The 25,210-nt window shown below is 38.9% G+C and overlaps 1 protein-coding gene across 3 annotated transcripts in view; it reads right to left on the minus strand.

The window, feature by feature from the left end:
- LOC104599006 (mitochondrial thiamine diphosphate carrier 2-like) overlaps positions 1 to 19,281 on the minus strand; it is a 36,276-nt gene extending 16,995 nt beyond the window's left edge. The window contains exons 1-5 of one of the 3 annotated variants that reach the window (XM_010261366.3): positions 19,075 to 19,281; positions 18,648 to 18,795; positions 16,271 to 16,387; positions 10,116 to 10,227; positions 8,505 to 8,632 (exon numbers count right to left, since the gene is read on the minus strand). In XM_010261366.3, the coding sequence (XP_010259668.1) occupies positions 8,505 to 8,632; positions 10,116 to 10,227; positions 16,271 to 16,387; positions 18,648 to 18,764 (474 nt within the window). In that variant the 5' untranslated portion in view covers positions 18,765 to 18,795; positions 19,075 to 19,281. Of the gene's footprint in view, positions 1 to 8,504; positions 8,633 to 10,115; positions 10,228 to 16,270; positions 16,388 to 18,647 lie in introns of all 3 variants that reach the window. The other 2 variants (XM_088901943.1, XM_010261367.3) reach the window with 2 other exon arrangements.
- Between the last annotated feature and the right edge of the window lie 5,929 nt (positions 19,282 to 25,210).

Here is a 25,210-nt window from a genome sequence, read left to right on the forward strand (position 1 = left end):
ACCACATATTTTCAAATCTAAAGGGGGTAGGACCTCCACACCTTCTTTCCTCCTTACATAACACTATGGGCCAGTGATCCGAGGTCACCCTTATGTGCTAGGGGAATCTCTTTAAGCTCAAAGGCATCCACAAAACTGTTAAACTTCCTCATGCTTTTTGTCACCCTCTGGTTAATCTTATTGGACTCTTCCGAGAATCTAATCACATTGAAATCCCCACCCATGCACCAAGGCCCATCCCACAACCTTCTAATATCAGCTAGTTCCTCCCACAGCTCCTTTCTCTCTCTGTAGTCATTCGGTCCGTAAACATTTGTGAGCACCCACATATAATCATCCTCTTGCTGCTTAAACTTCATGAAAACCGAGTACTTTCCGATCAACTCCTCCAGACCTTCAACCACATCCCTCTTCCACATTGTTACAATCCCCCCAGAAGCACCCCACGATGGAGCCGCCACCCAGCTAATCCCCCTGGCTTTCCATACATTCCTTGCCCATTTGTCATTAAACTCCATTCTCTTCGACTCTTGCAACAGCACAATGTCTGGGGCATACCGTCTTATTACCTCTTTTATTGTTACTCTCTTCTTCGCACTCCCAATTCCCCTCACATTCCACTAAGAATCTTCATTCCGCTTCTTTTTACAAACCCCTTGCCTCCTACCCGCTACTTTCCCCCTTTCCTTCTATCTCCTTTTACCTCGAGCTTCTTGTCTCCTTCTACATCTCTCTTTAATCTCTCTACTTCACTCAACCTCCTCTTCTTTGTTATGATCTGCATCTTCCTCTTCTGTAAACTTTCTTTCAACTCGTTCAAATCTCCCAGCCTATAGCCCAACTTCCCTACAAATTCTGCTATCGTGTCTTCTCTCACCGAATCCACCACCCCTACCCTTCCTACAGAATCCCCTTCATCTCTGTCCACCTGCCTTTCCTTCCTCTCCTCTAGTCCCACCTCAGTTCTTTCCTCTCCAACCTTCCTCCCCTTAATGTTACCTCCCTCCTTGCTTTCTCCCCGTAATCCTCTCCATCTCTACCCTCATTCCTTTCCCTCCTCTCCACTAACCCCTCCTTTCTTCCTTCCTCCCCTTCCCTCCTCCAAATCAGCTTCCCTTCCACGTCCTTAAACACTCTTTCAATGATTTCCCACACTTTTCCACTCCTATACCTTTCTTCCCGCACCTTCCCACAATCCTTCCTTCCCCTCTCCCCCTCCTCAGAGAACCCGCCTACTAGCTTGGCTGCATATTCATGGGCTACAGGACATGGTACAGGAACGGAATCTGGAACCAAAGACACAGGAGACACATTAGTAGCACAAACCGAAATCACATGGTTACCTGGGACTGATGGACAAGCTAGAATAGGACTGCTCCCAGCCTCCTCTTGTTTCGGAGGTTGGTAAACAATTATCTTCCTGAGTTGGTTGGGAAGTACTTCTGTCATTTGGTCAACCTGGTGATCTTTCCACTCTACCCCTGGGTCACCCCTAGATGGCGTATTCCTGCTCTGCTTCCGGTTCACCCGGTTTTCCCCTTTTGATAAACCTTGCGCACTCTGTGGTCTTGGGAATGAGATAAGCCGATTGCAGTCTTCACCTTGGAATAATCTTGCAATATTCCACCCTTCCATATCACCTCCAGCACAGCTGCCTTCATCGTTTACACTGCCCACGCTAGAGCCATCAACAGAAAGGTCCTCCGATTCATCATCGCCTTCACCACACTGCACCCATCCTTCAAACTTCTCTTTCTTCTCTTCAGTTCTTCCCCTAGTGAAACTTGGCTTCGGCCTCTCTGAGAAGCCTCGCACAGGGCTAAGCTCCTTCAAACTTCGTCAAGAGACCCACTGTAACGCCCTCTTCTTTTCTGGTTTCCGGCGCTGCACGCAATCCCCCTTTTGGCTCGTTGTTGGGGACGATGATAGACCGTAACCGATGTCTATCATAGTTGAAACCCCAGTCACGTGTTTCTTTAAAGGCTCACGCGCCTTTTTAACAAGCTAGGTCAGGCCCGCTAACCTGTTTGGGCCTTTAAACATACCATTAGCAGCCCACATGGGCTTTTGCTTTGGCCCATTCTTAAATACCCGCGAGCTCACATGACTTTTAAGAAGGTCACGCACGTCCAACCTCGACCTCGGTTTGGTTTTAACAGGTCTACGTTCGGTTCTTCCTTGGACCAACCCCTTTTCCTTGTTCAAAAAAGTCTTGGTGCCGGTTACAACCTGTGCAAAGGACCTGCCACCCTCCAGACTGTTCACTTCTTCCACACGCGAAACTCCCACCCCCTGCCTGCTACCCTTTTGTTTCTCTAGCAAATGTTTTTCCATTTTAGTGAAAGTACTTTTCTTGTTTGAATCCTCCAACCCTTTCTTGCCACGCAGCTCTTCTTCTTCAACCTTCTCATCTCCCTCCCTACGAGCCTCTTTCCAGAGCATCGATTCAGTGGATGAAGCCAGCCACACTGAGTAGCAAAGCCTTTCGACTAGCACCTCTATCTTCCGAGGAATCTCCTCAGGTTTTACTCCATTCAATAAAATGGAAGCTGAACGAAGGTCTCCCCAAAAGGCACCTCCTAGTGATCCTCCACACATCAAAGCAATGGCTTCAGCAGTTTCTTGCTTCCACAAGTGAAAGGGAAGACCTAAAAGACGCACCATCACTCCATCTTCAACAAAGAGGTCTTTGGAGTTTGATCCCGGACACCATCTTGATACTGTGAAATTTCCAAGTTTAGCTTGGATATTTAAAGCCTCAACTTCTACTCTGTTCTCAAGTAGATCCAGCAAAGCCTTGTCCTTCTCAAAAGGTGTTAAAATAAATGTGCTCTTCAACTTTAAACTTGCTGTTAACAGATCTGCAACTTTCCTCCAGTCAAGAATGGGAGCTAAAGCTTTAACTATCAGTTTTCTTTCCCAATCACCTCTCTGTATGTTTACTCCCATTCTGTATTTACCTGCCCCAGCTATCACTACAAGATTCTCTTGCTTAATATTGTTCACCATACTACTAGAACTGCTTATCTTCCTTTTTACTATTGCTTCTCTTTTAGCACTCAGGCGTTTCAGCAGTTCACATAAGGCACCATGAACTGCCTTCCAGCCCTGACTCTTCCTTCCTTCTGGAAAGCAGATCATCTGCTTTCTACCCTTGCCAAAAAATTCTGTCAAGGAGATAAAATAACCTTTAAGGTTTCTCTTACACTCTACAACAAACCTTCTTCCAGTTTCTGAGAGATGCTCTTTCCAACTATTTTGCTTGCCTTTGTTACTTGCACCTTCCACAAACTCCTTGAGCCCTTCAATTACCCCCAACCCTTCTAACAGCACCATCCCTCTCTTTGCTTCCCTGATTTTCAAGCTCAGCTGACCATTTAATCTCAGTTCCTCAAATAGGAGCTCCTTAGATTCAATCTTCAAAGCTTTTTTTCCAACGGCCTACCTCCACAAATTCTCCCATCTCAGTTCCTCACCCTCTCACCCTCTCACCCTCTCAGCAACCTTCTCTTTACTTCACCCTCTCACCCTCTCAGACAATGGCAACAGATGAAAACACAGTTCCTCACCCTCTCACCCTCTCAGACAATGGCAACAGTTGAAAACACAGTTCCTCACCCTCTCACCCTCTCAACAACCCAACAGATGAAAACACAGTTCCTCACCCTCTTCTTCTTTCATTCTTCTCTCCTGCATCACCCTCTCAGCAACCTTCTCTTTGCTTCACCCTCTCACCCTCTCAGACAATGGCAACAGATGAAAACACAGTTCCTCACCCTCTCACCCTCTCACCAGCTCAGACAATGGTAACAGATGAAAACGTCTTTAAGCATATCACTCTTTAGCATCCCACCCATTAGCCACAAGCTCATGAATGCTTATTACCACCTTAGCCCACAGTTTATCCCTATCTAAGGGTAACCTCCACAACCATTTCCCCAACAGTGCCACATTCCTCTTCTGAATATTCCCAATGCCAAGACCACCAAATTTTTTACTTCTACAAACCATCTCCTAAGTCCCAACTAACCCTATGGTCCTTCTTTTCCTCCCCTGGTTCCTATAGGAAATCCCTCATTACCTTTTCCAACTTTCTACTCACACCCTCCAGAATCTTGAATAAAGAAAAAAATAAAAATAAAAAAAATAAACACAAGCAAGTTGGCTAGAGTAGATCTAACCAATCCTACCACCTAACAATAGATAAATTCTCTTCCACAAAGCAAATCTTTTAGATATTAGCAACTAGTGGCTAGAGAATATCTAAAAACACAGGCAAGCTGGCAAGTTTTAAAATATTTTTCAATGGATGACAATGTTAGATATTGGCAACTAGTGGCAAGCTTCCCATTGTCAAGAATTTATTCTATTTCTTCTTGGTCCCCCTTGATTTCTAATATCATCAAACTGAACTTTGACAGATGTAGTTTGGGGAACCTTGGAATTTCAAGTATAGATGGAATGATAAGAAATTATGGTGTGCCACACTAGCTTTGTACTCTGGACCTAATTGATATGGTGTGATTCAACTCAAACTAAATTAACTACAGTTTTACAAAGGCTAGGACTGGATAAATATTATATAATTATGGACCGGCTAAAAAAGAATACCACAAACTCTTCGGAATATAAAGACAACATGAGGGAGGTTGAACAACTAACTACAGAACTGGGGACAAATAATAATGGGACTCCAAGATTTTTCAAGATATGGCAAGTGGGTTAGCAAGACAAGGTGTAAATAGAAACCAGTTGTACTAGGGATTAACTCCCCAAGGTGAGAATATGTGGAGATTATTCACATTAGGGTGATACATTGGTTAAAAACTTTGGAATTGTTTGCAGATTTCTCAGTTGATGAGATGCTAAGGAATTGGAGGGAAATTGCAGAATCAACTTCAGCTAAGAAAGCTTCAAGTTCTTGTTGGACCCCTCCACCTTGCGGCTTTATCAAACTGAACTTTGATGGCAGTAGCTTGGGCAATCCAGGGCCATCCGGAATAGGGGGAGTGATAATAGATGAAAAAGGGAATCCGTTAGCTATGTATTCTGGTCCAATTGGGGTGGGAGATTCCTTGAGGGCTGAGATACTAGGAGCTCTTGAAGGGGTACAAAGGGTCAAAGACATGCACATTAAGAAATTGATCATAGAAGGTGATTCTGAAATTGTAGTGAACTGGTTAAAAGAGGACAATTACAAGCTCTAGAATTACAGCAACGAAAAGAGGAAATTTAAGTGGCTGACTAAGGACATTGAAGTTAGTTGTATATGGGTAAAGAGAAGTGCAAACTCATTGGCAGATGGTTTAGCTAGGAAAGGGGTGAACAGAAACTCTATTTTTCGGGCTGTTTTGTAATTGATTTACAGTTTGGGTGTACATTGATGTATTAGGGAGTTAAGATTCTTTAGCTCCTTAGCTATGTAATTTCTCAATCTTTAATGAAATTCACTGTTATTGATAAAAAAAAGGTGAGAATATGTTGAAGGAAATTAGAGGGCAGGACAGTAGGGGCTATGCCAATCTTGGGGTGGTTGGTACATTACTATTTGTACACCACTCTTTTTAGTGAAAATCAGTCTACCCCACCTCAGAAATTTTTATTTTATTTTGCAAAACCCCCAATTATCACCCACCTGTCACTGTTACAAACTGTGACAATTTTTGGAGGTGGAGGAATCAATAAATTGCCCTTATCTTCATACATAAATAAAATATTCACTGTTGCCGATAAAAAAAATTGAAGCCGATTCCCATTTTTCCCATGACCTAGATAAATGTAACCACAACCGCATCCTTAACCCACAGTTCATTTATGAAGCCCACTACCACAGGCCAATATGAAATGGTATAGAGAGAATATTCTAAAATGGTTTTTATCTTGTCTTTATTTACTCAGAGTCATAGCAGGGGTCATTGCTTGGAGGAATGGTAAAATCTCAGGCTAACAAGCTTGCAAACAAGGATTCAAGTCTGGGAATGGCAGGACCATAATGGACTTACTCTACTTTTTTGTCCAAGCTAAGGTTTTCCCTATGAGCAATCCTAGTGCTCAATCATAAGGCTACATGCTCCATGTTTCCCAAATTAATGGAAGAATTCATCCTGCAACATGCTGCCTTGAGACTTGTGAGGGAAGAGATCCCTCAAATAGTGCTGAGAAACCATCATCTTTCTTGGGATTGGAGAGATTAAAATCCTGAGGTTGAAGAGGACATAAGACTCTACTCTATATGTCCACCTTATATTGGACACCCCTGCCTTGGAGTGCATACCACATCAGTGGGCTTATAATGCCACATCAATAAACATGTTTTGCCTAGTCTGAGAAAAGAAGACACCAAAAATGATGCCAAAAGATGCAAAGTCTGAAGAGAAACTTTCCACAACATGCTTATTTCTTAGCAATTATTATTGCTTAAAAGACAAAGTTTGGTTGTCATATCCACAGCTCCAAAGGAACTTCTTATGGAGGGGTTGGGAAGATGAGAAGAAAATTTAAATTGTAAATTGGGAGCAAGTGTGCCTTCCTAAGGATGTGGGTGGACTGAGAATTAGGAAGTTGAAAGAATTTAATTCTGCTCTTCTCAATAAATGGTTATGGAGATTTGCTTCTGAGAGGAATGCATGGTGGAGGAGTCTTATTGCGGCAAAGTATGGAGTGGTATGGGGTGATTGGAGAACTCTAGATCCTCATCCAATTGGGGGTAATTCTCTTTGGGCAGACATCTCTAAGTACAACACTCTTTTTATGAATGGGATCAATATTAAGGTTGGTAAAGTGGACAGAATCAAGTTTTGGAAGGATCCCTGGTGTGTGGAGGGTCCCTTGGATGAAGCCTTTCCTCGTTTGTTCCAAATTGCGGTGAATCAAGATTCTTCAGTTGCTGATAACATTTGCATCTCTGGGGATTCCACCATTTGGACCCCTCTCTGTAGGAGGAATTTGTTAGATTGGGAAGTGGAAGAGTATGTGGTACTGTTGGGGCTGCTTCAAAATCAGAGAATTGATTTGAGTTTGGAAGATGAATGGTCTTGGAAGTGGAATGTAGATGGTAGCTTCTCAGTTAAATCCCTTTTTCTTAAGGTGTGCAGTTCAGGTCAGGAGAACTTCCCTACTAGGCAGATTTGGAATCCAACTTGCCCCTCCAAGGTCAACTTCCTGGTTTGGACAATGGCTCTGGATAAATGTTTGACTAGGATTAACCTGGAGAGAAGGGGTGTTCAGATTCTAGACCCCTCCTGTGTTTTATGTGGAAACTGTGCAGAATCTATAGAGCACTTGTGTATCCACTATCCGGTTTCCTCTTCAATCTGGGGACATTTTTTCAAGAAGTTGGAGATTTGCTGGTCTATGCCAAATCCTCCGAAGGAGCTGCTAATGTGTTGGAGAATGGAGGGTCTCAGTAAGAAAGGAAACCTTGTTTGGAATACCATTCCGCAAGCTGTTCTTTGGTCCATTTGGACTGAAAGAAACAACAGAATCTTCTGTGATCAATCTAAAAGCCCAGAAGAAGTAGTGCAGAAAGTGGTGGGTAAGATTTGTTCCTGGGTGTCGGTGAATGAGGAATTTAAAAATCAGAATGTATCTCACTTATTTTGCACTAAATCATGGATGTACTTGTAATCTGTTTTGGGCCCAGGTAGATCTAGTGGTCTGGGCCTTGTTGTAATCTTCTTTTATTCTGGATAAATTACTTCACCTTTTTCCAAAAAAAAAAAATATCCATACCCCATATATCCACCTTATCGCAGACGCCCCTGCCTTGGAGCACATACCACATTAGTGGGCTTATAATGCCACATGAATAATCATGCTTTGCCTCGTCTGAGAAAAGAAGACATCAAAAACGATGCAAAAGATGCAAGTCTGAAGAGAAACTTTCCACAGCATGCTTATTTCTTAGCAATTATTATTGCTTAAAAGGCAAATTTTGGTTGTCATATCCATAGATGCACTGATACTTGCATTTAGAAGTAAAACCAGAAGCAGAAACCCAGAAAATCTGAATAGTGTCAGATTCAGTGATCACTGAGGAATAGGATTCATGGATTCAGTAGCACAAAACATGAGCTCATGAAGAAACCTTTTTGAATGGTATAACATCCCTACAGACAAGGCAATTAGTGAATGTTGTTTTATATTCGCCAATAGAGAAGCTTTTTATTCATTATGGTAGAAAATATAACATATGGAAAATGTTGATGTACATATGGAAGGGAAGTGGCAAAGAAAATCCAGAAGAGCATAGAAGTCTGACAGGAGCAAAACAAAAAAAGCAAGTCCATTAGGAGCAAACACTACTCAAAAATATAAAATCTTTCAAATGCAGAATGTGGGATGGTGACTCAAAAACTAAAAGACAATCAAAAGATTGGGACAGAATGTGAGAATTCAGCAGAGAATCTGACACACATCAGAATCTTGTTTGAAAAAACCAGGAGTTGACTGAAATGTTACAAGAGCATTGAGAAGAAAGATTCCAATGTACTTATAAGGCATACCCTTGGTTCACCCTGTGAAGCTAAAATGGTTCTCAGAAGATCAAATGGATATGATCCAACAGTTGCCGCACATCCAGCTAATGCTCCACTTATGTAAGACAAGTAAGGGCTCAAATGAATGTGATCCTCTGCATTGTAAACGAAAGGTTACAAAAAAGAAAGAAATCAGACAACACAAAGAAGGCATGAAGCAACATGAACAAAATGGGTGTCGTATCCATGTCAGACATGTGTACCACCAACATACAACCCTTTAGGGAACCCTTCTCTTAGGATAAAATTTGGACATGAATGGTAATTTTTTGATACTTTATAATTTAATATAATCAATCTTTGTGTAGTGCTGTATGCATTGATGGATAGCATTATCACAATGATGATAATGCTACCCAAAGAGTTTGATGATTATGCCATAGGTAGCTGTAATTGATCAGGAAGTGGTGAATTTAGAGATGGGTTGGGTAGCATTATCACGATGTATTTGGGGGAGGGGGGAAGCAAACTCTTTGTAAGTTGGGCTTTTTTCTCGGTTACAAGGCCTTAAGTTTGCCACCCACCTAGGATGGAAGGGCTTGATTGTTGAAGGGAGCTGCACAGTGGTAATTGGACAAATGTTGCTTAGCACAGATGGACCCAGGACCCTAAGAAATTTCAAGAAGCCAAAGCAGTAACCTCTGAAGTCTAATCTAAACATATCATTCAGATGGATCCCAGGTCAATTAACGATGTGGTTGACTCACTAGCAAGGTAAGGGGTGTGGATAGGTCTTCATTACTATTGGAATGTCAAGTGCAAGGATTCAGCTATTTGGCTGATTTATTGAATTCACATTTTACATTATATTGAGTATAATGGATCAGCTAAAGATATCTATCGTTCCCTGCCCCTAAGTCATCCTCAAGCACAGGTTTTCTTATTTCTTCTTTCAATAATATAGCACTCTGATCATTGTTACTGATAAAAATAAAAGGTCCCAATTTGAACGCATCCCACTTTTGATAAACTGAGCAATCCCCAGTAGGCTCTAAAGACAAGAAAATAAACTTGTTCATAATGGCAAAAAGTGCATATGCATGGGTAATTAGGTATTCTTGTCCTTTCAAATACTTATGGCAATTAGGTGGCTCCTTAAATAAAAAGTAATTCCCCAAACACCACCCAAAAAAACTAATAGTTGAATCTAAATATTATGGGCACAAGGTATAAGTCAAAAGTATGCATTCATATTTAGGGGCTATTTGATAATGGCTGAAGCAGCTGAACTAAATGACTTAATTGTTTTTGCCTTTCAGTGGACAAATCATTTAAGTAGATTGTCAGCTCCTTTGATGAATGAATGTGGGTTGGCTACTATACTGCCAAGTATTTTACTATATAACTATTGTATCCACCAAAGGACAAAGCAACAAGTCATTCAGGTCAGCCACAGCAGATGTTATCAAATAGCCAACATGACAAAATCATTATTGATTTTATTATCATTTATATATTGAACATTAAATTGCAATCCTTATAAACTTCAGCACTCAATGATCCAGATAACTTCTTTCAAAAATGGACCAAGAATATCCTAGAACAAATTTCATCAGAATGTTCCAGAAGAAAGTATACCTGTCTTTGATGAACCTGCTGCAAAAGTTTTCAATTTATGCAACACTGTAAATTGTATGGCAGTGTAAGGCATAACCATAAGTAGCGCCGGTACATTACCTCGCCAAAAACCCTGTCAATATGTTATAATGTATTCAAAATATGCTTGGTTGTTTGCTAAAATGTAGTTCACATCACCTTAAGAGCAACTAACCATCAATTGGAGACTGAACAAGGGATATATAAAGATGCCTCTATTAGAGAAAAATATTATAAGCATCCTAGCATTGTTCTAGGACTTCCATCCCAAGGTTTTTCATTTCAAAAGAAATAATTGCATTAATATTTATTTAGCCATGTAGTTCAACAGTAATTAAAGAGAGAAAAAGGGAGAAGGAAGAGAGAAGGAAGAGAGAAGAAAGAGAGTTCTATTCAGTTGTAAGACTGGTGGTGCCTAAGTTAATATTTATACTTAGGGCAACAGCTTATAACAAATAACATAGGAAAAAACCAAAAATACCCTTACTAGGCCGCCACATGTTACAACACTCCCCCTCAAGTTAGAGCATATATGTCAATCATGCCCAACTTGTCACACAATTCATTATGTCGCAAATAGTGAAGACCCTTTGAAAGGACATCAGCTAATTGTTCCTTGGAATTGATGTAAAGAGTACAAACATCCCCCTTTTCAAGTTTTTCCCTTATGAAATGCTTGTCAACTTCAATATGCTTGGTCTTGTCGCGAAGAACTGGATTGGCTGCAATATTAATGGCTGCCTTGTTGGCACAGTAGAGAGACACTGGACCATCAACAGAAAAGCCCAACTCTCCAATCAAAGTTTTTACCCATAGCACTTCAGTAACTCCATGTGCCATGGACCTATACTCGGCCTCAACACTAGATCTAGCCACTACACTTTGTTTTTTGCTTCTCCAAGTGACCAAGTTTCCACCAACAAAGGTACAATATCCACTAGTTGATTTCCTATCATCAACTGCTCCAGCCCAATTTGCATTTGTGTAGACTTCCACTTTCATATGACTATGTTTCTTGAAAAGTAACCTAGTTCCTGGATATTTCTTTAGATATTTGAGTACTCTCTCAACTGCCTCTAAATGGGAGGTTGTTGGTGCATGCATAAACTAAGGACACCAACAGCATAAGCTAAATCTGGTCGAGTCATTGATAGGTAGAGAAATCTTCCTACCAACCTTTGAAACTTCTTGACATCTGTCACTGGTTCTCCAGTACAATCACCAACCCGATGGTTTTCCTCAATAGAGGAATCTACAGGCTTTGCTCCTAATTCTCCCGTGTCCTGCAAGAGATTTAGGACATACTTCCTTTGGGAAATGAAGATGCCATTTTTTGAGAGGGCAACCTCAATACCAAGGAAATAATGTAGTTGTCCCAGATCTTTCACCTCAAACTGCATAGCAAGGGATTAACTTTTTGAATCTCAGAGTCCCAATTCTCAGTAATAACAATGTCATCAACATAGACAATCAATACCACAACATTCTTCTGGTTTCTTTTGACAAATAGAATATGGTCAGATTGGCACTACTTGAACCCAATTTGTTGAAGAGCCAAGTGAAATCTGCTGAACCGGGCCCTTGGGGATTGTTTCAAACCATATAAAGATTTTTTAGTTTGCAAATTTTCCCTTGACACCCTTGTGCTACAAACCAAGAGGTTAAATCATGTAAATTTCTTCTTCCAGATCCCCATTCAAGAACGCATTTTTGATGTCCAGTTGGTAGAATTCCCAATCAAAGTTAATGGCCAAGGATAGTATAATCTAAACAGTGTTCATTTTAGCAACTAGGCAAATGTTTATGCATAATCGACCCCATACACCTATGTATACCCTTTTGCAACTAACCTGGCCTTACATCTCTCAACCGACCCATCTGCTTTGTGCTTTACTGTGAATACCCATTTGCACCCCATTGGCTCCTTGCCTTCAGGAGGATTCCCAACTCCTAGGTGTTGTTTTTGTGTACAGCACCAATTTCTTCCTTCATTGCATATGTCCATTCAGGTATAGACAATGCCTCTGCAACACTTTTGGGAATGGAGACACAATCAATGGCAGTAAAAAAGGCACAAAATGAGGGTGCAATGTTTTCATAGGACAAGAGCTAAACAATAGGATGCTTAGTAGTACATGATCTAACTCCTTTCCTATGAGCAATTGGGACATCAAAATCATTAGTAGAATCATCAATAGCAATAGGTTTAGTAATGTCAAAGGGAACAAGGGTACCTAGATTTTCCTTCAAGAAGTCAAATGGTGCTAGATGTATAATCTCAAGCTGCTCCATAGCCTTTGAATTCAATTGTCCTTTGCCTCAAGAAGACACAGAATGGAAAGGAGTCAGGAATAAAGGGAAAAGGAATTTGAGGAGCTTGCCTCTCCTCCTTCACACTGTTCTCCCCCTGAGGAGATGCTTGGAAAAAGGATTCATATTCAAAAACGGACACATCCATCGATACAAAGTACTTATGTGTGATAGGATTGAAGCATTTGTATCCCTTTTGGGAAGATGAATAACCCAAGAAAACACATGGAACAAACTTAGGATCCAATTTACCCCGATTTGGAGATAGATCATGAACAAAACACTTACAACCACACACGTAGGGGAATAGAGAATAAAGGGGATTGAGGGAAAAGAAGTTGATGTGGGGCCTTGTATTGCAAGAGGTGTGATGGCATATGATTGATAACATAAGTTGCGGCCATCATAGCATCAACCCAAAAACGTTTTGGAACATGCATGAGAAGCATCATATTGCGGACAACTTCAAGAAGATTTTGGTTCTTCCTTTCGGCAATGCCATTCTGTTGTGGTGTTCTAACACACGAGCTTCTATGAAAAGATCCATGAGAGGAGAAAAACTCAGCTAAGTCATGATGGAAATATTCCTTCACATTTTTCGATTGGAAAATTTGGAATTCAACATGAAATTGAGTAAAAACCATGCGGTGGAAATCTTGCACAATCTTGAGTACTTCTCTGGAATGCATAGGATATATCCAAGTGTATCTCGAATAATCATCAATAAAGCTGATAAAATACTTGTACCCACCCTCAGTAGGTATGTTTACAAGGCCCCAAACATAAAAAAGGACAACATGGAAAGGCAAAGATCTTTTATTATTTGATGGAAAAGTTGTTCTACAATCTTACTCAATTGACATGTTTGACAATGTAAACTAGTGATAGACATAGACTTGAACAACTCAGGGAACATAACTTTCAAAGACTCAAAGGACAAATGACCAAGGCGATTATGCCACAACCATAGTTGACTTTTTTTAGATTGACTCATAAGACTCACAAAAGCCGATGCCACAGGACCATCTTTATTCTCCAAGATGTAGAGGCCATCAACCATATCTCCTTTACCAATCGTCCTCCCCGAGGTTAAATCCTGGAAAACACAAGAATGAGGAAAAAAGGTTACACAACAGTTTAAGGATTAAGAAATACTACTTATTGATAACAAATTAATAGGAAGTTTGGGAACATGAAGGACATGGGGTAAAACAAGGCCATCAGGAAAGGATACAGATCTCTGACCAGCAATAGTGAATAGAGACCCATTAGCACGTCTCACTTTATCCCTTCCAGAGAGAAGAGTGTAGACTTGAAATAAATTTGACTTACCAGTCATATGGTTTGATGTCCCTGAGTCAATGATCCAAGGTGACTCGGGAAAAAAGGTACACACATGAAATGCAAAAGCACATTTACCTAATGTAGAAGCAAATGAAGTAAAAGGGGTAGGAACTGACCTATCCATATGCTCGAGAGTCCTACTATACAGTTCCAAATGATCTCTGAAGGAGTTAATGATGTCTTCCTTGGGATCAGAACCACTAGGATGCTCTTGGGAAAATCCAGTAGCCAGATTATTTGGTTGGTAATCTTGTGCAGCCAAATTTGTAGAAGTAAATTTCTTCTGAGGAGGCCTCTTTGAAGTGTCTTGATTCTTGGTTGCCCACTTGGGCTTCCCCACTAACCCCCAACAAGTTTCTTGAGTGTGTCTAGGCTTTTGGCAGTGTGTGCACCACAGTTTGTCCTCGTCCTCACTTTTCCTTGATTCTCCCTTTTTCATTCCAATGTTACCCCCTCTTGCATCCAAGGCAACAAGTTACTCCCCCTCAGAAACATTCATTAGATTTTTTCTACTCTCTTCATATTGGACTAGGGCATATGCTTCTTGAACTAAAGGAAGTTCCCTACTTCCTAAAATCTGCACCCAAAGAGGCTCATAAGCAGGATTCAGCCCATGCAAGAAAGCAAATACTTGTTGTTGGGAGACAAGTTTTTTGTATGCTTGTGCATCCTCATCATTCTTCCACTCAAATAGTGATAATAGTCCAGCTCCTTCCAGACAGATGTAAGGATTGAATAATATGTAGATAGGCTACAGTCCCCTTGCTTACAAGTAGATGATTCTGCTTGAAGCTGATAAATCTTGGCAAAGTGCCTCTGTTCAGAATAGGTTGCCTGGCTTGTTCCAAATTTCATAAGTTGTGTCAGCCCATATGAAATTTTTCTTTACATGAGGCAGCATGGAACATAACAGCCATGACATAACCATGTTGTTTTCTTGATCCCATCGATCATGTTCAACAGTACTAGACTTTGGTTCTTTTATTTTTCCACTTATGTAACCAGCCTTCCCCCTAGCTGTGATATACAGTTTGATGCCTTTGGACCATTCTAGATAATTTAGGCCATCAAAGGGGGTAATAGACATAGAGAAATTCATGCTGTCCATTCCCCCATTTAGGTTTCCTTGATGGGAAGTAATACCAGAGATTGCTGAATCCTCAGTAGCCATTTTTCTCAAAAAACTTCACTGCTGATTTTTCAAAAAAAAAGACTGAGATAGAAGGTTTGTACTTCTGTAGTTTAAGAAGGCTCCAAATATAGGTTTAGCCAGACTGTAGGTCAATAAACCTTAGCCGAAAAACTTCAGCTTATAAGAGTAGGAGACAACCAGCCCCTACAACCTCAAGACTATGACATTCACAGTGGTCATACACTTAGATATGAATGTAACAGTACATACAGTGGTCATACACTTAGAAAAAACTTAGGAAAAAAAACTCCTTACTGCATTCGGCTTCCACCACAAATCTAGAAAAAACCTTTACTGCATTCGGCTGCCACCACAAATCTAGAAAAAACCTTTACTGCATTCGGCTGCCACCACAAACTTCTTCTTGGTACAGCGACCAAGAGAGAAGAGAGAAAAAAAAAAACAAAGACTGAAGGTTGCACCCAGATGAAGAACACGATGGAGTGTTCACCTCCTCTTCCAATCAAAAAAGATTTTCAAATGAAGAACACGATCTGAGAAGGTTGCGCCTAGATCAGTGCTCTGATACCATGTAGTTCGACAGTAATAAAAGAGAGAAAAAAGGAGAAGGAAGAGAGAAGAAAGAGAGTTTTATTCAGTTGTAAGGCTGGTGGCACCTAAGTTAATATTTATACTTAGGGCGACAGCTTATAACAAATAACATAGGAAAAAAGCAAAAATGCCCTTACTAGGCCGCCACATGTTACAACAAACCACACCAGCTCCAAGTTGCACCACTTCCAAATTGCAACCAAGATACAAATTCTGCATGGTGAAGCATATCCAACTCCGGATTTCATGGATGACAAGCTTATTGATTTAAGAACTTAATGAATGAAACATCATTTTTTTCTGAAGAATCTGAACAGGTTTTGGAAAAAAGAATTCCAAATTTAATGCAAAAATGAAACCCGGCTCCCCCAAGGGAAGTTTGGTAAAACAATACAAAGTCAATATTTTCTTGAAGACATTTTTGAAAAAAGATCTGCAAAGTTGTTAAACCGCACTTACCAAAGGACTCATGAGAAATAATACACCAAAATAAACAAGAAAAAGAAAAAAAAAATGAACATCTACATTTTAATGGTTTCTTTTATGGCAAGGAACTATTCAAAACCTACACTATCAAATTTGTACAAGGTGCCTTCTGCATTAAAACACATTCAAACAATCTATAAGACTATAACCTTTGTATGAAGTGCAAATCATCACTAGATATGAAGAATAACTAGAAAAGAAAGTAGGCACTGCAAGGGGAGGAACAAGGAGGGAAGTTAGAAGTAACTAATACCGGCAAGCCTTCCTCTCTAAATATGTCTTTGGTCGCTTGCAAGATACCAGTATACTTTGATGTTCCATACAAATCTCTGTGAAGCAAAGCCCATGAAGAAGTGGGCTCCAACTGAACCTGTCAATAGATACCAATGAGAATTTCCTCAATCCAGAACAATAGCAATCATAATGTAGATCAATATTATAGCCAGTAATTTTTTGAAACTTTATTTTGAATTGTACAATATTGATAGATAACGACCTTTTAACTAGTTTTCCCATCCACTCATTCATGAATTCCAAAGTTTCTCATGCTTTGATTTAGAATAAAATATTCCTTGTGCTTAGAAATAATCCTTTAGTCTATCCCTAAGAAAAAGAGGTGTTCCATTAATAAAATATATTAGTGATGCATATGCTTCTAAGGAATGGACCTGTGAATAATAACAACTAAGGTAATAATAAAACTAAGAGAGTCAAATTTACAGTGCAGTTGGCACTAACAACACCACACCCAAAATTTTAACCTCTTATAAATACTATTATTTATCCACAATCAATAATAGTTTCACTGTTACCGATCAAAATAAACACCACCGCATCCCAATAAGATAAAATTCTAGGAAGATTTATGGTGGGGAGAAGCTTTTGAAAGGTTCTTTCGCAACTATCTACTCCATTTCTTCCTTCAAAATAAAACCATTTCTAACTTTGCTTCCTTATCAATTTTTGGGATATCTTGGGAACTGTTTTTTATTAATAACATCTTGGGACCTTGATTTCAGGAAAGGATTGAAACATTTTAAACTTCCACCTACTTTGAACTTGTTGGACTCTTTAGGAGTTTTCCTTGAGCCTGCCATACCTGATCGTAGAGTTTGGACTCCTAATCCACTAGGATCCTTTTGTTATGACTCTTTCTTTAAATCACTTTTAACTTATAATTCTCAATAGACATTGCTGGTTAAAGAGATATGGAGTAAACCAATGCCACCAAAAGTGAGAGCCATTTGTTGGGAGGTGTTTTATATGATAATTAAAACTTGTGAATTGCTTTAAAGGAAAAGGCCAGATTGGTATCTATCTCCACATATCTCTCCTTTGTTATACAAGCAGCTACATACCATCTATTCATCTCTTGCTTGTTTGTGGATTAAATTTGGGAGTGGTTCTTTGCTCTCTTTGGTTGCAGGAGGTTCCTCCTTTGGGCTTGAAAAGCCCCTTTAAAACTTCCTTCTTCAATCCACCAAAGAAAAGAGGCAAGTGTATGTAGAGAAGCAATAGGCCACCAATGCTTTGGTCAATATGTGAAGAGAAAAATTAAGGCTTAGTTTGGAAGGAGTACAAATGCAAATATGCAGAGTGTAAAACCTTGTATTTTGTATTATTTTGTATGCATTTGTACTGTACATATTTGTATTTGTGCTCTTTCCAAACTGAGCCTAAAGAGTTTCCAGGGCAAAAATACTTTGACACTATGATTAGCATCTCCACTTGGTACAAACTTTGCATTCTCCCATCTGGATAAATAGGTGATAAAGAGAAAAATCAAAGAATTTCCAGGACAGCAATACAAATTTTACACTCTCTCATCTAGACAAATAGGTGATGCAAATTTCTCATCCAAAAACCAGTTTCAAAATTTACCACCTTCCTCCTATCTTCACTTTTTCTCATATGAAGTGGGGACCACTTGCACTCCCATGCATTTACACCTATTTGCATCTTAAATAAATAAAGCAAAGTAAAACCTGAAGCAAAATTAAAAAAGAATTTGTAGGCTTCCCAATTCACTCTCATGCATTTGCACCAGTGCAAATAAAAGTTGCACTGCAAGCAAAAGGAGCCTCATATAAATTGATTCAAATTTTTAGTGACAACCATTTATTGATTAGTTCCTAATTTCACAGTTCAGTTTACAACCACTCTCAGACTAATGTATTTTTTCTACAAGTGAATTATAGCATGGTATACCATGGATGAGAGGATCATTAGGTCAATTGTGGCTATCTTATGGGAAATGGATCCTTCAAATGATAAGTCTGCAGTAATAGAGATAGAAACAACATGGTTTTAGAGGACCAATGCAACTAGTGGACTACATTATAAAGACAATATTCACTCTTCAACTCATTTATTCAGATAAATAACTAGCCAGCCAAAAATGTGCTGAACTGCAGTATCCAACTTCTAAATTGTTTTTCCCATTTTCTTTTATTCTTTCTAGTTTTTATTTTCTTAATGTGCAACCGTTTGCACTGGGGCTCGGTCCCTTATTCAATGTATTAGCTATAATTCCAAAAGTAAACTCCTGAATGATCCATTGAACCGAGTGAGCTTTTACTGTTACATGTACACTTTTGAAGCAATAAGAGAAACAGCAATCAGCAACTTACCTGGAATCTAATCTTGATAACATCAAGTGGCGATGTTATCGTCCGAGAAATGCCACCAGATATAACTCCCGCCGTTGAATCTATCAACGCCCGTTTCAGCTGGCTCGGCTCTTCCATCAACCGAAAACCAGACCAAGTAAGCTAAAACCTAGTGCCGGTATCAAAACCAGAGCCGTGGAACAAATAGTCTCAACTCAAATCAACAACTTAAATTAACAAATCAAACACCTATCTTTGCTCTCTATATAAAAGAGAAACTTTTGAACAAAACAACAATATAACGAAATTCAGGCCCTAGATATAGACATGAAATGATGAATGTGTAGAATACATATTTGTTAAAGTGAGAGATTGAACGTATAAAATTCAGACATGGAAAATTGCATCGCTGAGATATTAAGAAAAAAAAAAAAAAGGAAGACACTACCCTAAACGCGCGAGGGGCAAAAGAAATATATGAGCCGCCATTGAAGGCGAGAAAATCTCTACTTGCCGCCTTCAACCGTTCAACGCAAGGAAATGGGAACTGTGTGAACTCAGAAGAGTTCAAGACTTGTAAAAGAATCGGGGAAAATGAACGAAAACGAACAACTCTTTTTTTTCTTTTTTTTTTTAACGCATGTACCTTCTCTCTGTTTGACGTCTTCATGTTTTCTATACATTTCTAACGTCTTCCGCTTCTAACCCACCAGAAGTTTACACGTGGCTGCCTTATGGAATTTAAATATGATCACTTGATCAAGCGTTCGCCACTCTGTCACATGAGCATGCGAAGTCCGGGAATCCGGATCTCCTGCTCCTGAATTGGGATCTGCTCCAGCGCGCCTCACAACCACATCCCACACTGGAACATCTCCCATGGATAATAAATACGGGTACGGGACATATTCTCAATGTACGGACAGGATATGATGTGAGGTCGTGTGAGGCGCATTCTATGAGGAGCAGATCCGGATTCAACAATCCTATTACATCTACCCACACAACGCAGTTTTACATTCAGAAATGAGAACATCTCCAATAAATCTATACTAGAGTGAATGCCCCTTTTTTCCGAAGTTTTCATTATACATTTTTACCCTTTTGTTTAAACATACAATGATATTGAAACCATGAATTATAACTGTTCAACAATTGTCCACTTAATATCTTAATTAATTTTTGGATAAATAAATTATAAATAATTTTGTCTCAGAGATATTGTACACTTATGGGAAATGTTCCCAATGCACACTTAGGCCCCATTCGCTTTTCGGTAAATTACTTACTTGGGTAAGTCTTTCATGGGTAAGTGCATTTACCCATATTCTTTTATTTCCCATGTAAATAAGACAATGACCATTTTAGTTATAAAAATTCATTATTACAAAAGGCATTTTTGTCCCATTCAAGTATCGGCAACTTCCCCCCAAGGTGGAAAAATTATTTACCTGATCCCCATTAACATAAATCTGAAAATAGAACATGGGATTCTTGGTCAATGAGAATCAAAATCCCATTGTCCAACTTTCCCCCTCTCAAAATCCAAAAAAAAAGTGCCCTTTTAGATGTGCATGTAGGACACACTTTGTAGGTGGCCAATACAAATTCCATTCCAACACCCTTCTAACTTGATTTGACACCATACCTCTCATATATGACATGTGTGTCTCAGATATGGAGTTTGGATATCTTCTTTAGAAAGTGTGCCTTACATAGACCTACTAACACATTTCAAACAACTCCTGTAATTTATGGTGATGCTCTATGAGGAGCATGCTGTGAAGCGGTATGAGTATGAAACATGCTGTGAGATTAGGCTAAGGCATGCTCTTTGAGGAGCAAACCGAACTCTTGGGACTTGGATATGGTGGGTCCAAGGTTAAATTTCAATACAATATCTATTGTATCTTTTGAAAATCCTATTTAGCAAAAGTGTTTTCGAGTCGCCATTGACGTAGATGGTTGGACTGTTTAGCTCAAAAACTATTTAGGTAACTGGTTTCGCTTCACCCTTAATTTGTTCATGGGCCCAAAACCATTAATTTTGTTAGAGAACCACTAATTCAAGCAATCGAACCGTCAACCTGTTCAATCTAGGCAACGGTTTACGGTTTAACAAGAGGTAGAGAAGGCCTGAGACAAGAATGATCTCAGGTATGAGATCATCCCAAAGAGAGAGAGAGAGCAGATAAATCAGATCTCATATCTCAAATCTGAGATGAAAGAGATACAATGCTGCATTTCTATTGTCGTCCATCGCCAAAGAACCTCAAATTATCCTCCTCCTCTTTCCCTCATTCCTTCATTTCTGTTGTTCATTTTCTTTTTTTTTTTCCTTTTTCTCCTTTTTCCTTTATTTATTTTTTCCTTCTTTTCTTTCTTTGTTAAAACATTGGTTTTCGAGATGAATAGTTCACGACCCTACTTTGTTAGGACAAAATCAATGTAACATCATTAGAACATTGAAATCAAAGCCTTTGACGTATTAATATAGTGCTACCTTACGACTTGATGGGCCACGATAATAAATCTAAGTCCATGATTTTCAATTTTGGCTGCGCAAAAGTAAATTTGCTGCAGGTCAAAACTTGGCAGTTTGAATGGGTTGAGTTTTTTTTTTTCTTCCAATGGTTAGAGCTTAACGTGTCAAACGTTTGACCTATAAATTAAGAGTTGCAGATAAGGCCATTAACGTTGAATCTTCACGGTCAAAATCTTGGCATTTGTTCCAATTATTTCAAATTATCCGTTTTACGTAATGTGATGGGTTCGGTTTTGTAACTTGCACCCCTTTAATGCTCAAATTGGGTGTGAATTTTAGGGTTTAACGGTATTTGAAAATCTGATTTTGAATTTGAGATTCAACACAATTAAATCAAATTTAGATAATTTGAATATTTGACCTATTAAATTTGGATATCTATTCATATTGAATAATTAATCAGATTCGAATTTGAATATGACCTAATTCAATTCGATAAATATTCGAATTTGATCGATTTTTTAATTCTTAAATATAATATATAAAATATTTAAATGTTTATATAATATATATAATTAAATTATATAAATAATTTATATATTTATTGATTACCTAAAATAATTAATTGGTCAAATTCAAATTGAATATTCAAATATTTAATCAAATTCGAATTCGAATTTGAATATTAATTTTCAATATCCGTTGGATACTAAATCAAATTTGGATGTCGGATTTTTTCTAATCGGATTCGAATTCGAATATTGTCATATTCAATTTGAATTCGAACCATTTACACCCCTAGTGAATCTGACCCATCTAATGCACTAGTGATCCGACTCCATCACATATAGACATGTTCATGGGCCGGGTAGCCCAATGGCCTGGCCCGTTATAAGTTGGGCTTGGTCATAATTTTAGGCCCACGAGCTCGGATTTGGGCCTAAAGCATCGGGCTGGGCCCGGGATTTCTCGAAAAGCCCGCCCCGAGCCCGACTTGAGATGCTTATTTCCAAGCAATAGTGAGATGCTTATTATTTTTTAGTTTTGAAGGTTTTTAATATAGATAAAACACTTTTTTATTAAATAAAAAAAGAAAAAAATTTGTTTTCAAATTTCTGGCCGAGCTCAGGCTTCGGTCTTTATATAAGGGTCAGGCTCGAGCTCAAGACCTAGGCCCAATGGTCGGGTCGGGCTCAGGCTCGGGCTTGAGTGTATTCTGTTGATACATATACAAAGCTCGGCCCAGCCCATGAATAGGTCTAATCACATATCTCCATTTGTATAGTGAATGTTCAAAGTTGTTTTTTTTTAAATCTTACTGAGGGCAATATTGGATTAGACTTGCCTACCTATGAAAAAATCAAAAATCCCAAACAACACCCATTATTTAGGAGTCATTTCACAACGTGAATTGTTTTTCTTGTTGTCAGTTCCAAAAATAAATCAAAACCATCTTATTTGAAAACCAATTGTTAAAATAAACACACACACACAAACATGTTCTTGGTTATGTGTATATTTTCTGTTTTCAAAACTGAAGCCAAAAACATGTTTTCATCAAATTATTCAACATCATTTTCCATAAATTATATATTTTTATATTAAAATTTTGTTTTGTTTTAAAAATCAATATTTTGTTGGTTCCAAAAAGACGTACTATTTTTGAAACAAAACTAACTTATTTTTCACTTTGAAAATAAAAACATAGTTCAACATGTTTTTATTTTTATTTTTTGCTGATATGGCAATTCCAAAAATAAATGAAAACAAAAACATTCATATTGTAGAATGCCCCTTTAGTGTATCGGGGCAAGGCAATATATGTGACAAAATTTTGAACCTTAATCAATAAATTCAATATTTTATATTTATATTTTTCATATATAAATTAAAATTTGAATACTTTTTGTAATTTAAATTCTTTGTCTATTTTATAAATAATGAATTGGACCTAAATTGAATTAGATTCCCAACCAACTTTTGATAGCATAATATGAAATTGACCAGAGACCATGGATCAAAACATATTTCCTGATCATATACAAATTTAAAGCTATGCTAATGGAGTTTGGATCTGCTGACCACAATACATTACTGGCCATATTCATCCAACCGCACATTGAGAATATTGGTGCATGATGACTACACCAACCGATGTTTCATATGTGCGCGCGGCTAGGGAAAAGTGACTAACAATGTGTTGTGATCAACAGATCCGGACTCATGCTAATGAGTGTATAGTTGGCTAAAAGAAAGGATCTAATTAGGAAGCAGGTGTTATCAATGGTTCTTTTTTTACTTGATTAACAAGTTGGCCACTATGTTTACAAAGTAATAGTTCAATAGCATTTTAACAAATTTTCAGTTTAATTATATTTTCCAATACATGCTTACAATTGGATTGTGAATTGTGAATTGATGGTAGGAGTCAATGAATTGCTAGTGCTCTTCCATTATCTACTTATATCACCACATATAGTGATATAATAGAATTTCTTTTTGTGAATTGATGACCCTGCAATGTAGATTTTTTTTTATTTGATAGGAAGATGGCTAGAGCAGAACAAAGGTGCACACAAAGTCGACTGACGTTGCCACGAATAACCTATGATTATACATGTTTGGTCTCATGCCTATTGAGGGGAACCAAGTGGCCATCTTAGAGGTTGTTTGTCACCGAGGCGTTGCACAAGTTATCCATTTCTTGGAAAATCAGAAACGGTTTGGAAAATGCAAACAATTGATTCTATTTAAAAAACAAAAAAAAAAGACTGGCAGGGCGTTTAAAGTGATTTAGCTTATTATTATAATATATTTATAATGACAATTGTATAACATTTCAGAAAGAAGTCAGATTTTTCAAATTTCAATGTGTCACGTTGCCTTTGCGATTCAAGATCACAGGCAATTCAAGAAACTTCAATTTAATGTTTCAAGAAACCCCTCCTTTCCCAAATCCCCAAGCTAATCATTGCGAAATTGTTTTTTTAAGAAACACGCTATCAAAATGCAGTTTTTTTATTGATTCTGTTTTTTTTTTCCTGATGTGACACTGAATCCATGTCAACATAATCAAATATCTCGTGAAACGCCTCAATTCCAAGCACCCTCTTAGCTATTGAGCCGATGGTTTATGCTCAATGAATAGATTGCTATGGGCTCTTGTATAAAAAAATCCTAGTTGAATGGATTTTGTTCATGAGGGGCAATTTGGCCCTCCAGTGATGTGATGACACATGACACCTCAAAATAGTCAGACGAAATCTTAACACCACGTAAGCAGACCTCGGGAGTGCCTCGGACACCTCGCACCCGCCTTGATGACCTCGACACCACCTCGGTTGACTGAACTACAAACGGCCCGGCAAGACTTCAGGTCTAGCTCTCACAGTTCACTAGCTCTCTAGCTCTTTCAAAACTCTTCGCTAACTTAAGCATCGGAGTGCCCACCCCGGGTCAAGCAATTCGAACACTCTGATCTCTCCTTTTGCATCTCAGTTAGGCAACCTAACTAGTCCAACACCCAAGCTGTCCGCCAGTAGGGAGCACCAGATCACGCATCATAAATTGGTGTCATCTGTGGGAAATTCTACACAAAAGCCGTACTCCCACACTTTCTTTCCAAGTACGTCTTCAATGGCATCTTCTGCAACACTCTAATCAACAACCCTGTTAACAATAACAACTCGGTCACAGGGGGGTAGGACCAACCCGATGTGCACCCCGAGATCCCTTGTGACTAATGGGCAGTTTACTGTGCCCCTGACCCTACCAAGTGTCCCCATCATGCAGAATCCCAACTTTCCTCTACCCAACATGAACGTGCCTCTCCCGCTAGTCGAACCCTCAACAATTCCTATCGAGATCGATGCATGCCAATTCAATGAGTTGATGTAGTACGTCCGCGGGATAAACATGTAGATGAGGACATGGGAAGGACATTTTGCCGCCCCAGCAAGGATGCAACAACAACAACAACGCCAACGTGATCAGATTGCTGGCCAGAACCAGAACCAACAACCCAGCAATCAGAATCAAAATCCAGTACTTGACCCACCTTGCCACTCTGACAACCAAGACCAGGTCCCGATCGAGGAAA

Source organism: Nelumbo nucifera, chromosome 3 (assembly GCF_055504915.1).
Source record: "Nelumbo nucifera cultivar China Antique chromosome 3, China Antique-T2T, whole genome shotgun sequence".
In the NCBI taxonomy this organism is placed as follows: domain Eukaryota; kingdom Viridiplantae; phylum Streptophyta; class Magnoliopsida; order Proteales; family Nelumbonaceae; genus Nelumbo; species Nelumbo nucifera.